This window comes from Ochotona curzoniae, unplaced genomic scaffold (assembly GCF_017591425.1).
Source record: "Ochotona curzoniae isolate NIBS_2020 unplaced genomic scaffold, NIBS_Ocur_1.0 contig_3498, whole genome shotgun sequence".
NCBI classification, from domain to species: domain Eukaryota; kingdom Metazoa; phylum Chordata; class Mammalia; order Lagomorpha; family Ochotonidae; genus Ochotona; species Ochotona curzoniae.
The window spans coordinates 42,005,926-42,022,404 of record NW_024465885.1 but is presented as its reverse complement, the minus strand read 5'-3'; the positions used below and the strand labels follow the sequence as shown (position 1 = coordinate 42,022,404).

The 16,479-nt window shown below is 44.7% G+C and overlaps 1 protein-coding gene across 5 annotated transcripts in view; it reads left to right on the top strand.

Annotated features, from left to right (window-relative positions):
- Positions 1-13,920, top strand: part of TIAM1 (TIAM Rac1 associated GEF 1) — a 198,993-nt gene extending 185,073 nt beyond the window's left edge. For all 5 annotated transcript variants that reach the window (XM_040980719.1, XM_040980720.1, XM_040980721.1 and 2 more), the window contains 5 exons: positions 1,255-1,313; positions 1,738-1,840; positions 4,792-4,879; positions 7,790-7,962; positions 11,468-13,920. In XM_040980719.1, coding sequence (XP_040836653.1) covers positions 1,255-1,313; positions 1,738-1,840; positions 4,792-4,879; positions 7,790-7,962; positions 11,468-11,940 — 896 coding nt within the window. In that variant the 3' untranslated portion in view covers positions 11,941-13,920. The remainder of the gene's footprint in view (positions 1-1,254; positions 1,314-1,737; positions 1,841-4,791; positions 4,880-7,789; positions 7,963-11,467) is intronic.
- The last annotated feature ends 2,559 nt before the right edge of the window (positions 13,921-16,479 follow it).

Genomic DNA, 16,479 nt, shown 5'->3' with positions numbered 1-16,479 from the left:
TGGGAGTCCTTTGAACATCTGTTCCCTCTGTGACTTAGTAAATGGCCCCACATACGCTAGCCTGTAGCTCTCCAGCTGCTGTATAACTTGGCCATTCCTCGGGGTTAAAACATGGAGGAATGTGGTGAGTGTCACAGGATGTTCAGTCAGCTGTAAACTGAGTGTCTCGTAGTCAGTGGAAGTTTGCTACAACTGTTTGGGAAACCCACAATCCTACTTTCATGTACTCCAAATGTAAAGGGAGCAGGGTCTGTCTCCTGGATGCTTATCTCATTCACAAGAGAAGATCCCCTCCTGAGTACTCCATCTTATTCTTCTTTAAAGGTTTGTTTTATTTATTTGAAAGGCTGAGTTACAGGGACAGGCAGAGATCTTGCATTTGTTGATTCACTCTCCAAATGGTCCCAGTGACCCAAGTCGAGCCTGTCCAGAGCCAGGAACTTTTCCCTTAGGGCCAGTGGGCTGGATATGGTAGAGACCCTGATATGGAGAAGCAAGGAGGGCCTGGAGTCCCCCTTCCCTTTCTTCTGGATGCCAACTCCTCTTGCATCTTCAAGAGCAGTCAGAATTGCTGCGTGTTAAGCATGCTTGGCATTGCTTGTAGAATTCCCGTGTATCTCTGCATCTACTGAGAGAAGGGCAGGATAATTCCACATGTAATTTACTCCTAAAGAGCTTACTATGGTTCCATCTGTTTGGAAAAAAAATGCACTGCATTCTATTTTGTAAAGTCATTCTCATTGTTGTTAGTCAAAAAGATGGATATATTTTCTGAATTATGATCTCTGTGTGTATGTATCCCTGGAAGCTTGGTTTTTATAGGTGTTAGTCATCCCAGTCAATTGTACTATTATTCCTCAAATCATGAAATTAATACATTGTTAAAGATTTACTTATTTTTCCCAGTTATATAGATTTACAAACACAAGAGATCAATGGAATTAGTACATTTTTTATGCAATAAACATCAGCTGAAGTTTTATCTTGAGATGATGTCATATGCAAAATACTGTATTTTACTCAAAAATTTCAGTGAGGAAAAGTTCTTTCCATTGTGTGTAGGCTTTCTATGTTTATTCTGAACCTGGAAAGTTTGTCTGGGTAATTTCCTGAATTTCAGCATGGTAATGAATGAGTGGCAGGGGGAGGGTAGCCATTACTTCCTGTGGTCTTGTGTTCTTACCACTTTGTGTTTTGTTGTGAAGGGGAGAAACCCATGCATTGCCTGACTGTATTTTATTCTATTTTCCCCAGTCTTCAAAACTGCTGTGGTCCTTGTGTATAAAGATGGTTCCAAACAGAAGAAGAAGTTGGTAAGATGTCTTCTGTTATCCCATGGGTCAAAAGTATCTCTTGTCTCTGCTTCCCAGTTGTGTCTTTGCAGAACCAACCTTTGTTTCATTTCTTCTTTGAGTTCCTGAGGGCTTTGGAAGAGATGTGTCCTGCTTCTTTCAGGCACGCTCGTGTTTAGGGCATGGACATAAATAACAATGTTCTTCCTTGGGTCTACTGCCCTGTTCTTGGCTTGAGTCCCTTGTCTTTCTGTCACCTTTGCTTGACTCAGTCTTATTTGTACCCTCAACATCTGCATTACGCAACCTCTTCTGCAAGACGGGCAGACACACTGAGGGGTGAAGATCGTCTGGGTCTGCCCTGGGATTTCTTGGGTATGAGAGTACAGGAGGTGGTATTGAGGGGTGAGGTTGTTTGTAACAGCGTGTTCCTTCTCTTATACAGGTGGGATCTCACAGGCTTTCCATTTATGAGGAGTGGGACCCCTTCCGATTCCGACACATGATTCCCACTGAAGCTCTTCAGGTTCGAGCATTGGCAAGTGCAGGTAAACTCTGCTATGTGCTGGATGTGTGCTTGCGATGCGTGTGTGAATCCACAGCCTTCATCCCACCACCCTACCTTCTTTGTTTCTTCTAAGCTTAAGTCTTGTTCCCCTCATTCCTCCACATTATCTCTCATTTACCCAGCCATTTACTGAATTTTAAATGAATGAAAGAATACATTGATATGGTGGATGTATGATGTCTTCAGAAAAACTCCAGAAATTTCTTGTTCTACTGGCTATGTTAATAATGTGACAGTGACTCACATCCAGGTCAGAACAGGCACACAGAGCCCATGTAAATTACTTGCTCATCTTTGATTCCTGAGACCCAGAGACTGCCAAAAGCGCACGCACACACACACACACACACACCCCACACCTGCAGGAAGGAATTACACTAGTCCAAGTTAAAAGCAGACCCTAAATGGTTACATTACACATGCTGTGAGATTGTTTAAGCTGGTGACAAGGGACAGAAGGGCAATCCTACTCAACAAGAAGAAATCCACACTTAGACTTCTGTGCGGAAGCCCTTCAAACCTGTGACTAGTCATTCTTCACCAGTCTGGACTTTACCAGGACTTGGCACGTGTTCTTGGGCTGTGTACTCTGTAGCAGAATTTTCCATGTTCTGGATGCTCAATTACAGCGCTATTGCAGGCAAGTTTCTTCCTAAATGTCTTCACTGGTTTATTCTTATCATCATTGATTCCCTTGGACAGTCATACAGTCTTCCTGCCTATTCTGTATTGACTTCTTAGATGGATTTAACCCTGGTGCAGCAGGAGCAGGTCATCACCCTTATTTGCATCAGCAAAGGACTTGCAAGGGTGGAGGATCTCAGTGAAGGACATAGGACACAGGGCAGGATCCCTCTTCTTAAATGGAAAAGGCCTGAGAAAGGCATTACAGGAGAGGGCGGGGAAGAGGGCTGAGGAAGTCTGGGCAGGAGAAGCTAGGGGGGACAGGGAGTTGGGGAGATGTCCGGAAGTAAGGGGGCTCATGGGGAAGGCTGCCGAATCTTTTGCAGTGGCTCAGTGACTGGGCAAAACAAGGTATCTGTGACTATGAAATCAAACTGTCATCATGGGGCTTAATTGGAGGTCAGATTCTAAGAGGAAGAATCACCATGTCACTATTCACTGAAATTTAGGGGAAATTTTTCAGCCACACCTGTTCCCTGTCCCACTGATGTACAGCTTTAGGTAGTAAAAGAAAAATGCCCCAAAGTGGATAGCTGCTGGTGCCTGATAACTATTTCTGTCTGCTGCTTCAAGATGTCCAAGATGGGCGTTAAGGCTTTTGTCACCTCCAGATCTGATACTCAGGAAGTAACTCACCTTAGTCCACTGTCATGACAGGAAACCACAATTATTTTCCCAAAATTCAACGAAGTACATCTTCCTTCACAGTTACTATGCTTTGGAGTTGGAAAACTTCAATGCAAAAAGCCATGCAGAGTATATTTGGCCTATTTATTTGCCTTAGGAAGGTTTCTTTCTGAGCTTCTAGCATAGTGATTTATCCCAATGCCCTTTTGTGATTTGACTTGTGAAGTTGAGTTACAGGTGAATTTACATGACGTTACAAATTACAGGTATAGCATGACTACAGTAGCATCGGGAGGTTTGGACACTGACATGCTGAAATTCTGAGCTTACCAGTCACCTGGGGGTTTTGTTTGTTTTCTATGCCAGGCTTATAAATGGGAAAGCTCATTTCTATAATAAATCGTGTGTTTCTTAACTAAGAATTTTGCCTCCATCAAGGACTAAATTTTGAAAACAAAGTCATGTTTATGATGTGGCATTCCATTCTCACTCTGTTTTTCATTCACATCCAATTTGAAAGAAGATTCAGTTTAAGAAGAAAACCTACTTGAATTAGTCAAAGACCAGTCAAGATGTCCCTCATTATGAAACACGTTCCAGTGAATTTGGGAATCAGAACCTGGAATTTCTAGATTTGTATCTTAGTTTGGGAAAGTTTGTGAAATTTGTTGCCAATGATTGTGGTTGGGTTTAAATAATATATCCGCATTGTTTGTACCAATTCTGAATCATAGGATAAGACGGAGAGCTCACAGTGTGTGGCTTTAATGTCTGTGGTGGATTGTTCCTTTCACAAGCACTTCATTCAGACCTTAAAATAACTTGGTGTTGTAGCATTGCAGAGTTTACAAATCACAGCTGTGCCTCTCAGTATCCATGAGCATGAGCTCAAAGACTCCCACAATTGAACATACCTGAGTCCCTTATATAAGATAGTGCAATATGCACATGGAGCCTACACGCATCGTCCTATGTACTTTGACGCATCTGTGCACTGCTTAAAGCATCACACACAGTGTAAAGGCTAGGTGAATAGTTGTGGTGTTGTTTAGGGAACAGTGAGAAGGAAAGAGCCTCTTCTATCTGGTTTGGTTTTGCCATGAATGTGGAGTGTTCCAACACTGAGGGCTGTGTGTAAGCACAGCACTTCCTCACTTCGCCTTCCCTCCCAGTAGGCAAGCAGAAGGAAGTGGTGCCCATTAGGTCCCAGGGCTTTTCCAGAATGGTTTCCCTCACCGTCTAGCTGAAATCTGCAGTGGAGTCTGGAGCTCTGTTTGAGCCAGCTGGTGCCAGACAACTTGTGGTTAATGCAGTAGCTCTGTCAAATGAGCCATGCTGAAAGGGTGAGTTTCCCAGTTAGCATGATTGACTGATTGGCTTTCTTGACCTTCAAGAAGGAGGTTTTAGCAACTGGAGAAGGTCCAAGTGTTCTTTTCATAGCACCAATGAAACTGTAAGTCACTTAACCTCTTCAGATCAGGAACAGGAATGAGCTGTCGCTGGGCCTGTGCACTCTGCCTCATTTACTCTTACATCAAAGCATGGCAAAACATTTTTGTGAGAATGCAAATAATTTCATTTGAAACATAACCTCATTCATCCTTGTCTTTATTTCTCTAGATGCCGAGGCAAACTCCGTGTGTGAAATTGTCCATGTGAAATCTGAGTCTGAAGGGAGACCAGAGCGTGTCTTCCACCTCTGCTGCAGGTGAGCCTGGGCTGTGAGCCCTGGGCTGCCCAACCCCAGGACCGTCCTCTAGCCCCAGGGGCATCCTACGGCTCTGTAATGCAACTGGTACATTTGAGAAATTAACTCTTATGCGATGACAGTAATAGCAGAAATGAGACTGATCTTACTAATATAGTCAGTAGGTAGGTTAATACCCTGTTTTTAAGGTTATTTCTTTTTATTGCAAAGTCAGATACACAGAGAGGAGGAGAGACAGAGAGGAAGGTCCTTCATTCGCTGATTCAATCCCCAAGAGGCAGCAACAGCCGGAGCCAAGCCATTCTGAAGCCAGGAGCCTGGAGCCGCTTCCTGGTCTCCCACACGGGTACAGGGTCCCAAGGCCCTGGGCCATCTTCGACTACTTTCCCAGGCCACAAGCAGGGAGCTGGATGGGAAGCAGAACCACCTGGATTAGAACTGGCATCCATATGGGATCTCAGTATGTGCAAGGCAAGGACTTATGCTGCTAGAATACCGGCCGGACCCACCTTTCTTTTTTAATTTGAGAGGCAGAGAGAAGAGAGAGACAGGCCAACACACATATACACACCACCTGCTGATTACTTTCCAAGGATCTGCAACCAGGAGTATAGTCCAAGTCCCCCCTTATCTGAGCTCTCAGTAGCCTCCTCTCCTGTATTGTCGGCAAGCTGGAGTCAGGAATCAGAGTTAGACACAGAAACCAGTCAGATGTAGGCTATAGGCATCACTAATAGAGGACGTAAACATTGGGCCAAGCACCTGCACATCTGTAAGATGAAATGATTTTTCAAAAATATTAAATGAAGCATTAATGCCCATATTTACCTTTTGTACATTACAAGCACTTGATTGTTCTCTTTTAAAAGATTTATTTGTTTTTATTGGAAAGGCAGGCCCAAATAGCCACAGTTGCTGGAGCTGTGCTGATCCAAAGGCAGAAGACAGGAGCCTCTTCCTGGTCTCCCATGTGGGTGTAGGGTCCTCAGGCTTTGGGCCATCCTCAACTGCTTTCCCAGGCCACAAGCAGGGAGCTGGATGAGAAGTGGAGCAATTGGGACAGGAATTGGTGCCCATGTGGGACTCAGGCACTTACAAGGGGAGCATTAGCCAATGGAGCCATTGTGTCTGGCCTTGTGTTTTTTTGTTTTTTTTTAGCATACTGTGTTTTGATATTTGGTATGTTGTTGGTTCTATGCCATCACAAGGTGCAGCAGGTCAGCTGGCGAGGGTGATGGTATGTGACGGCTGTACCAGGATTTCCCATCATTGTCAAAAAAACTTCAGCACAGTAACACTGCCCTGATCGATCACCTAAGGACTAAAAGCAGAAGCCAGACTGTTTTTTGTTTGTTTGTTTTTTCTTCCTTTATACCTCATTTCCTTGCTTTCTTCTTCCTGTCCACTACCTCCTCCTCTATGAGAATTTGAGGTGATCTGCTCTAGGTAGCCATTTTTCTTGACAGGATCAGGACGGATGTTCTGACAGATAATGATGTTCTGATAGAGTTGGCTTTCAATATGACCTATGTTGTTAATCATTCAGTTATAGACACTCAACAATTTATTGGCGAATAATTATACAGTACTCTATGGAGTGAATAGTGGTGTACTATGATTCACTCTCAGAAAACAATAGACTTGATCTATGATGACCAGTAATGATGCTTTATAATATTATAAATATGTAATATAATATGTGATATTGTATATGTAATATAATATTATCATATGTAAAGTATAGTTCTTCAACAAGAACTGTGCTAAGTAGACACTGATTCATTGATTTGATCCAATGAAGGTACAATTCCTAACCCAGGCTCATAGAGGCTTCCTGGACCTTCGAACACTATCCAGAAGTAGGTATGTTCACTTCAAAACCCGTGTTTGGTATAGCTTCCCTGCCTTTCCTACTGGATAACAGGGTCCACAAAGGAGAGTTCCCGGAATACTGTCAGGACCGGGAGTGCAAAGTTCTTGAAGTAACCCACTCAGTGTTCAATCATCCTCGCCGTGCATTTTGGTCAGTCCCGCTACGATTTTGTTAGTGCAGCCCGTGGGTTCAGTGAACTAGCCCCCGGAGATGCCATGTGCCCTGTCCATGAGGCTGTCAGGTGCAAGTAACCTGTGTAAGAACATTGAGAACTTGATAAGTAAAGTAACTCTTTGGGGTGGCACAATGGCTCAATTGCCTAATCCTCTGCAAGTGCCAGCATCCCATATGGGCGCTGGTTCATGTTCCAGCTGCTCCATTTCCCATCTAGCTCCCTGTTTGTGGCCTGGAAAAGTACTGGAGTATGTCTCAAAGCCTTGGGACCCTGCACCCACGTGGGAAACCCGAGGGGATGCCTGGCTCCTGTTTCACATCAGCTCAGCTCCAGCCATGACATCCATTTGGGAAGTGAACCAGCGGATGTAAGATCTTTGTTCCTGTCTTTCCTCCTCTGTGTAAATCTGTGTTTCCAATAAAAATAATATTTTTTTAAAACAACTCTTGCTTAGGAAGTGCCTTTTTGCCTTGGGAATTAGGAGAGAGGACAGTGCTTAAGGAAGGTGAAGACATTGGGACATAGTCTTTGGGTACCTGACTGAGCCACAAGAATCCTGTGGTTCATTTATTCTCAAAAAAACTTCTTAGTGACTTAAAATCTCTGCCTTAAGTGCCAGGAGCAGAAACTGTAAGCCTCTTGGTTCAAAGCCCCTGTTTTCATTTCTTTAGTTATTGTTTAAAGGCCCCCTCCACCCCCGCATTCGGGGAAGGGAGAGCATGTTCTTGGTCCGAGCTACGATAGCATGGGTCGGCACAGGAAGCGGAGTCAGGACCTTCGTGTTTAACCCCTGGCCCGCAGCTGCCCCAGAGGTCACAGGAGCTCACCGAGTCCCTGACTCATGTCCATCTTCTCTTCACAGCTCCCCAGAGAGCCGGAAGGACTTCCTGAAGGCTGTGCATTCGATTCTGCGTGATAAGCACAGAAGACAGCTCCTCAAAACGGAAAGCCTTCCCTCCTCCCAGCAATATGTCCCTTTCGGAGGAAAAAGATTGTGTGCGCTGAAAGGGGCCAGGCCAGCCATGAGCAGGGCAGGTACTGTGGGCATTCAGACACTCAGGATCCCCGTGACTCCCACTCTGCAGTAGAACTCGAGTGAGCATCATCTTCTTGTTGAGCAAGTTAGGCGTGGCCTTGTGGGGGTGAACACGGAAGCGCCATTCTTTCCTTGCGTCCTCCCCAGAGGAGCCCATCCTTCATTTACTTCTCTTTCCCTCCCTCACGCCTTCCCTTCGCTGCCTTCCTCCTTTTGGCTGGTGAGCTTCTTTCTCATTTGCCAAGCCAGGAAGCCAAATGCATCCTCTTTCCAGAGGGGCTGTCTTAGCTTGCTTGCGGAATGAGAGTCACTGCTTTGCATGACAGCCAGCTTGTGTAGCAAAAGGCAGTGTGTCGTGTCTTGGCAAGGTCGCTGGCAGCACAGCAATGCTTGTTTTAGGTAAGGAGGCCAGTTGGGTAGACCAGATGACGCAATTTTTTTTTTTTCTGCTTTTGCCTTTTTTTAGTCTTAGTGTTAATCTGAGGGAGCTTTGAGCTGCTGTTGCAAAAGAAGAATCTAGAGTTAAAATGGTTCCAGAGTAGATACATTTATAGGACATATTCTGTTACTTTGGAGCATTAAAATAGGAAGATCAATAAAGTCATCCTGAAATGGCAGCAAAATGTATGGAGGAAGAAAGATACTTGCACACTCATTTAAGGTACTCAGTGACACCCAGATAGCAAAATTGTTATCACTCCTTTCTTCAGAGGAAACCCAGGATTTTTCAGGGAGAATTGCAATAAATGAGGCTTCCTTTGCATTTGGAAAAAAAAAATCCACCTACCTTTGTCCCAATTGCCCTTGCACCTGTTCTCAGCTGTGTTGAAGAGGCATGGATAGAACTGTGACTAGACAAAAGTTGTCGTAGACATAGCCTAGCTAGCTTGATATGAGATATAGTGTACTTTAAACACCTTTAGTTTAAACTGCTGTGGGGGAGGGAGAGTTTCTTCGATCTCCAGCCAGTTGAAAGGTATCCAGTGATGGCCATGTGCAGTGATGGCCGTGTCCAGTGATGGCCGTGTCCAGTGATGGCCAGCACTTTGTGTTGGGTTCTCCAGGGTATCTAAGGAGTTCCCCTTCATGGCCACAGTTTCTTTTTATCCTTTGTAATCACTGTAGGAAATTTTATCTTAACATTGTCACACCTGCCCCTCCTGCTTTCCATGGAATGTTTACTGAGGATTGGAAAATTGTGTCCTAACCTGTCATTGCCCAGGTTTTAGTTGTCAGTCAAATTCAGGACTGTATTTATTTTGAAAGTAAATACACTTGACCTGCAGGACATTCAGGAGTTTACATGCTGAGATCCTTTGGGAAAAGGAAAAACAAAACAAAACAAAACCAACCCCCAACCCACACCATCATCTCATGAGTACTGAGAGAAAGCCTTCACTGTCATAGTCTGGATTTGTCCTGCTGGAAGATTTTTCTCCTGATCATTTTTGGCTGAAAAAAAAAAATCTTTATAGAGGGTATCCCACTAGCAACTGAATACTCATGCGTGTTTGAGGACTTAAATATGGTATTTGAGTCTGTTCATTGCCAGCTTAAGACTGGAAATCCTCATCATACTTGGCCCATTAAGAGACTAGGAAAAACACAAAATATTAGCTGACCGTAATTAATCTCCTCATAAAGGGTCGATGCTTGGGTTTCATTCTACATTGTCAAGAATATCCAGATACTTTAATTTTTCTCTGTGTCCTCTCTAGACAGGGCAGTAAAGATAAGTATCTTGCTTCCCTTCATGGTCTAAAAGTATGGTACATCTTCCAAGAACTCAATGAAAAAGAATGTCAGGCTTCTAGCCATCCACACCATCTATATTCTATAATTAGTGTTTTTCTCTAGTTTCGTTATTGCCTATATATCCATCATCCATTAACCCATTTTTTTAAAAATTTTCCAAGATGCAGATGTTAATACACTTTAGTCCTACATATGTCAGCATGCAGATCCTTCACGCAGATCTCTGTCAGCCAGTGTTGAAATGGAGATAGTTTTGATGCAGAGTCCCTGGTTGATGGAGAGTCCCTGGTTCTACTTTGTTGGTGTTGAGATTAAATTGGACAGATTTTTTTTCTATTTTCCCCCAAAGAGTACTCATGTGATTTTTTAAAAAAATGTTTTGCTTGTAAGTCACTTTTCTTCTCTTTGAACGAGAGCAAGATGTTTATCCATCCTCTTGTTTCCCATTCGGAGATGGTAGCACTCAGGAATGGTGATGGACACGTTGAGATCTGAGGCAAAAGATGACTGGAATAGGAGCCAGTTTATGAGCTCTCTGGCCTGCACCTGCTGTGTTCGAAGTCCAGGTTACATGTGGCAGTTCTTGCGAATGGGCATCTTTCCCATGCCAGCACCAAAGTTTTCTAATTGAGCATTTAAGATTTGGGTTTCTGGGAAGCAGCTCCCAGTTGGCATTCAGGCTCTTTCTGTGCAGTAGAAAGCCCCGGTTGGCATTTCACCTCTTCATGTCCTTTGCACCAGTCACTCCACTGTCCAAGGCAGCAGTATTTCCAAGTGAGCCGTCTTTTTGTGCAAGTATGTGTGGTGTGTTTTGTGTTAGTGTGTGTGGTGTTTGTGTGTTTAAGTGAGTGGTGTCTTGTGTGCCGTTCTTAATTCTGGTTTCCTAGAAGGCAGTCGGGTGGAAGGCTGAGTTTAAGGATTTTTTTCTTAACTTCTGTTCACTTAGTTGATCAATTGCTTGGATGTCATTTAAATTCTTCATTCTATGCAGGTGCTGATGCTTTAATACTTGGTGGAATAACAGGTGCAATGCAGGTGCAGTTAGCAGACCTCTAGGCCCGTATTTGCTTAGCCTCACAGTTCATGTGGGATGCTGACAGAGAGCAAAGGGCAGGGATTAGCGCCTGCCTCTCTGGGAGCCAGTCTCCTGCACAGGCTCAGAGGAATGGGGCAGGTGTCCTTCATCTTCCTAAAGATGCTGAAGCAGAGGGGCACTTCAAGTTCCCAGAAAGGAACTCCACTTGGATCACTGATTTCATGTGAGTTCTGCAGAGACGGCAAACTTTAGAAGTGACCCGTATCCTTCCGAAAGACCTACTTTAGCTGCAGGAAGCTGGAACAGCGCTGGGAAGTCCACATACCTCTGTGGGTATGGGCAGAGTTGAAGATACATGCCAGCTAAGCCTGAGAGCAGGAGTGTAGTGCATGCACCTGTTACCTGCCTCTTAGGTTCACAAGTAGGCATGCTAGATTATTTCCAAGGGAACTGAAAGAGTTGACTTTTCCTGGCCCCCTCCCTTACTCTCCATGTCCCCCATTCCCTTCTGTCCTCGAGTCAGTGGCTGTTAGCATCCACCAAGTCCTATCCTCCAAGACATTGGTGAGATCTTGACTTCAAAGTCCTCAGTGAGGTCGAGGCACTGGATGCAAACCGCTTCATTGGTACTTGCCTTGTCTTTGCTTTCTGGAGTTTGCTGTCAGGTAAAGCATGTGGGGGTTTTATTTTTATATTTTTGTGTGTGTGTGCAGTGTCTGCCCCAAGCAAGTCCCTTGGGAGGAGGAGGCGGCGACTGGCTCGAAACAGGTTTACCATCGATTCCGATGCCGTCTCGGCAAGCAGCCCGGAGAAAGAGTCCCAGCAGCCCCCCGGCGGCAGCGGGGACACTGACCGCTGGGTAGAGGAGCAGTTTGACCTTGCTCAGTATGAGGAGCAGGATGACATCAAGGAGACAGACATCCTGAGTGATGATGACGAGTTCTGTGAGTCGGTGAAGGGCGCCTCCGTGGACGGAGACCTGCCCGAGCGGCTTCAAGCTGCCTGCATCGGTCAGCGGGAGAGAGGCCGGAAAACACTGGACAGCCACGCATCCCGCATGGCTCAGCTCAAGAAGCAGGCTGCCCTGTCGGGCAGTGGTGGAGCGCTGGAGAGCGCCAGCGACGAGGTCATCTGGGTTAGACGCGAAGACTTTGCCCCGTCCAGGAAGCTCAACACTGAGATCTGACCACAGCCAGCCCGCAGAGAATGCGTGTAGATAACTCCTGCCTGTCCCCTGTTCTGTCGGCCAGGATGTCCCCGTAGGTCGCACTCTTGCACACACGGTTTTGGCAGCTGACCTGGTTCCTAAGCCATGTAGCCACCCAACTGTCATTTTTTTGGAAGAAAGAAAAACAAAATGGAAGGAATTATTCTGATTCCCCCATAAGCTTGAGTCGGACCTTCTGTATGTTGCCAAGGGCTTTTATTTATTCTGAATGAATCAGGGCCTGAAGAATGGAAAGAGAATAGATCCTATAGCACTGGAAAGCAAGCATCTCACCTCCCCTCCCCCCAGAGTGGAAGCATGTACAACAGGAATCCTGACAGGGGGAGTCCCACACACACAGACACACAAGTAGAGCCTTCTGGGCTGGAAGCCGCTTCCCAACACGCAAGGAAACACAGCAGAACGTCTGTACAGCTTGCAGGGTTCCGTTCCCCTTCCGTCTTCGATGTCTGCAGATCTCTGTGTATTTTTAAGGATGTGTGCTGAGAGGGTGGCCATTTCTATTTCGATGAACTTTGTTTTCTTTTGTGGGTTTTTTTTTTCCCTGTTTTGGTCTATGGCTGGTGTTCATCTATGTCAGTGTTTGGAAGCTCTGATTTTGCATAGAATTATAAAGATGCCAAACTCTTTGAAAAGAGATTCAAATGTATCACTCGAGAGAGAGAAAGAGAAACACTATTTTTTTGTATTTTTACCTGAGATGCAGGGGCACAAATAGATGAGAGTTTTACAGTGTTAGTGTAATTCTGAGTCTAGAAAAACAAGGATATAATCTTTCACAGGGAGAGTGAGGCATGGTGATATTATGTTTATATACAAAAGGCCATTAAGAAGCTCATGGTAAGGATACACTTCTAAGAAGGAGGTTTTTTTTTTTTTCTTTTAAAAAATGTTTGAATCTGCATTTGAGATGGGAGTTTGGTTGGATTGAGCCTGATACTCGAGTGGGCAGTGCGTGAGCCTGTTGCACCTGCCGGGAGGGAGCCTTGCTCACATGGGGTTGCCATGGCGATCACTGGCTTTCCCATCAGACTTGCATCTCCATCCATAGATGACCTACTCTTTCCCTGACAGTCCACAACCAAACCTCCTAACACAGTAACCTCAGAACCATCACTTGCGTTTTACACTTTCTTCATGCCAACAAAACAGGGTAAACACGCGAATAAACCGAACATTCTAAACAGCGATCCAAACAGGAAGAACAAAAACAAGTTATAGCACTTTCAAAAAAAAATTTTTTTTTAAGGTTTATAGCTTTCCTCCCCTCCTGCCCCATTTCACAATGCCCACTTCCTAAGAAGGGTTTAAATACTATGAATTTTTTTCTTTTTTGGGGAAATTATCTATTTGGTGTTTGACACATCAGTAGGTACTTTAAAGACCTGAATTTTATAGTAGCTTTAGGAGTTATATTTTATAAAAATCAGTTATGACTTTATATTTCCAGACAATAGAGTTCAGAACATCACGCTCTTGTGCCCCTGCTCGCTTCTCCTGCTCTCCCACCCTACTTCCCTTCCCTTTTGGGTTTCCAGGGCTATGAGCTTGATCTTTTGAAAGTTTTATTCTATTAAATTTTTGCTATATATCTTCTGGTTTTCTTAAAGAGCTTTAGAATGGTTTCTATACCCTTTGTATCACTGCATTGTTCCATATTTCATCTCCGGTTCGACTGTGTCTGGACGGAAAGCGGAAGCAGAGGCTTCTGGTTGTCGCATTTGCTGGTCCCCGTGCAACGCGTCCATTGGAAAATACTGGAAAGTCTGGTGCTTGGAGAGGGTGCCATTGTCTCTTGTACATAAGGTCACGACGTGTCTATGTCAAAAGTTCTTATATATTTCTTTTATAAGCTGAAAGAAGGTCTATTTTTATGTTTTTAGGTCTATGAATGGAACGTTGTAAATGCCTGTCAAACAATAAAACTATTGAAAAGTATCTAGATGGTCCCATGCATTTGTGGACAGGAGGATGAGTGTGAATTGTCAGTGGGAGAAAATTTGGGAAATACTTTTTTTTTTTCTGACTGTCATGATCATCAAAGGAAAGCTCTTTTGGTAAAACTTGAAGCTTTGAACTAAACATAAAAACTATGACTGCTCAACATTTTGGATTTTTTTTACTTTTGCTTTCATTGTAATATGATAAGCTGAGAAAGGGAGACCAGGGGCTTTTTCTACTGGTTCGCTTTCCACGTGCTTACAGAAGCCCCGGCAAGGGCGCCAAACTGGGAGCCCGGATCTCAATCTGGGGCTTCCACAGTGGGGCCAAAGAACGAAATACTTGAGCCACCATCTCCCATTGGTGGGAATGTTAGAAGTGTAAACACGGGCTCAAGCCAGATACTCAGGTATGGAAAAATTAAACTAAAAGGTAAGTTGGGTATGAAATAAATTTGGTGTTAAATACATCCTGAAATCCACAGTTTTTTCATGATCTGTTTTCCATGTGCTTGTCTTGGTTAAACGTCTTATATATAAAATGTATGAGGTAACAGTTACAGTGTTGGGCCTGGTGCAGTGGCCTAGCGGCTAAAGTCTCCACCTTTAGCACTGGGATCCCATATGGGCACTAATTTTAATCCCAGCAGCTCCACTTCCCATCCATCTCCCTGCTTGTGGCGTGGGAAAGCAGTTGAGGATGACCCAAAGCCTTGGGATCCTGCACCCATGTGGGAGACCTGGAGTAAGTTCCTGGCTCCTGGCTTCAGATCGGTGCAGCACCGGCCATTGTGACCATTTGGGGAGTGAATCATCGGACGGAAGATCTTCCTCTCTGTCTCTCTCTCTCTCCTCCTCTCTGTATATCTGACTTTGCAATAAAAATAAATAAATCTTAAAAAAAGAATTAGTGTCATCATCTCCCTAAGCTTGTCTGAAAGTCGGTCAGTGTTAGAAGAAGGAGGATCCTGCTCACAGATGATCCTTGGTTTACAGTGGGTGGCTCCCACTACTCGCATTCTAAGTGGAATGTCTCGTCTGCTGGAAATGGCCTCAAGGCCCTACTCCGAGAGCCAGCGTTGGCAGCACGGCAGCTGTGGAGCGTGGCTGGTGACTCGGGGTTGACTGGAGCTGCGGTCACAGCTGTTACTCAGCGTCTTAAGATTGTCTTAAACAACACCATCCCAAGGTGTTTGACAGTGTAAGCTTTTGCACCATCGTAATGCTGAAAAATTCCAACTACAGCTCCTGTGTTTAAACCTTTGCAATTGCGAATGTGTAATTCTTTCAACACTGAATATGCGTGCCACTGCTAGGTGACTGCTCTGTTGACTATGTGGAAGTTAAAAATCCTGCCTCGGCATGACCCTGAACACACTTTGTTTTCTTGATTCTGCCTGCTCTACTCCTGCGCCATATTACCCGCCCATGCCAGTGGAGCACACTGGTGCTAAACCTCATTCACACATGGTGGAATTTATTGTGGTCTCCTATATCCAGAGTCCTGGCCTTAATATTTTAAATGCCACAGCATGCAGTCCCTCAGAAGAGTTTGTTTTGAACATGCCTTGTAGGCAGTTTGAGCCAAAGTTGGTTCTTTCAGGCAGTTATGCCTCGATGGGGTTGCTGTCGTCTTTGTCGGAGCCTGATCCTCTGTCACTTCAGGATTTAACCCCCCTTTTAGGAAATCGTCTGGCTGACTCTCAAGAACTTTTTGGCTTCTGAATTTAGTACACGCTATCAGAAGTTGAGTATGACCTCTTTCCTGTTACACGCGGCATTAAGCTTGTGTTTTCTTCCCGTTGTTTAAAGGCTTGTTTATCTTTTACTTGAAAAAGAGAGAGAGGAGAGCTCTTCCATCTGCTAGTTCATTCCACCAATGGCTGCTAGGAGAGCTCAGCCAGTCCCAAGCTGGGATCCAGGAGCCTCTTCTGGGTCTCCCACGTGGGCGCAGGGGCGCAAGGACATGAGCCATCCTCCTCTGCTTTCCCAGGCCATATGCAAGGAGCTGGATGGGAAGTGGAGCAGCCGGGATCAGAATTGGGACCCATATGATTGAGGGTTAGCCTGATAAACCACCACACAAGCCCTCTTTCCCCATATTTTTAAGAGAAATATTAACATGTCCTTTTTGATTGGTTGAGTACATGTATTGGTTTATACATGTGTTTATATTGTTAATACATGTACTATTTTTGTTAGCCTGATTTTGTTTAATACTACACTTACATTCAAGTTCCTGCGGCCTCAGTTCCAACCAGCTCCCTGCTCGTGTGCTTGGAGAAGGAGCACAGTTGGCTCAGTGCTTGGGCTCTTGCCAGTCACGTGGGTGACCCAAATGAAGCCCCCACACCACTTTCTTTTCTCCCTGTTTCCCTCTCTTCCCCTTCTCGATGTGGCTCTGCCTTTCCAATAAATCCTTATTTTAAAAAATAAAGTGAACATTTAGGTTCCTATTTATGTGAGATGGTTCACCTGCTTCCGTATAACCAAAACAGCAACATGTAATACATGGTCTGAAAAGATTGGGATGCCCATTTCTCACCTGTAGAGTGCC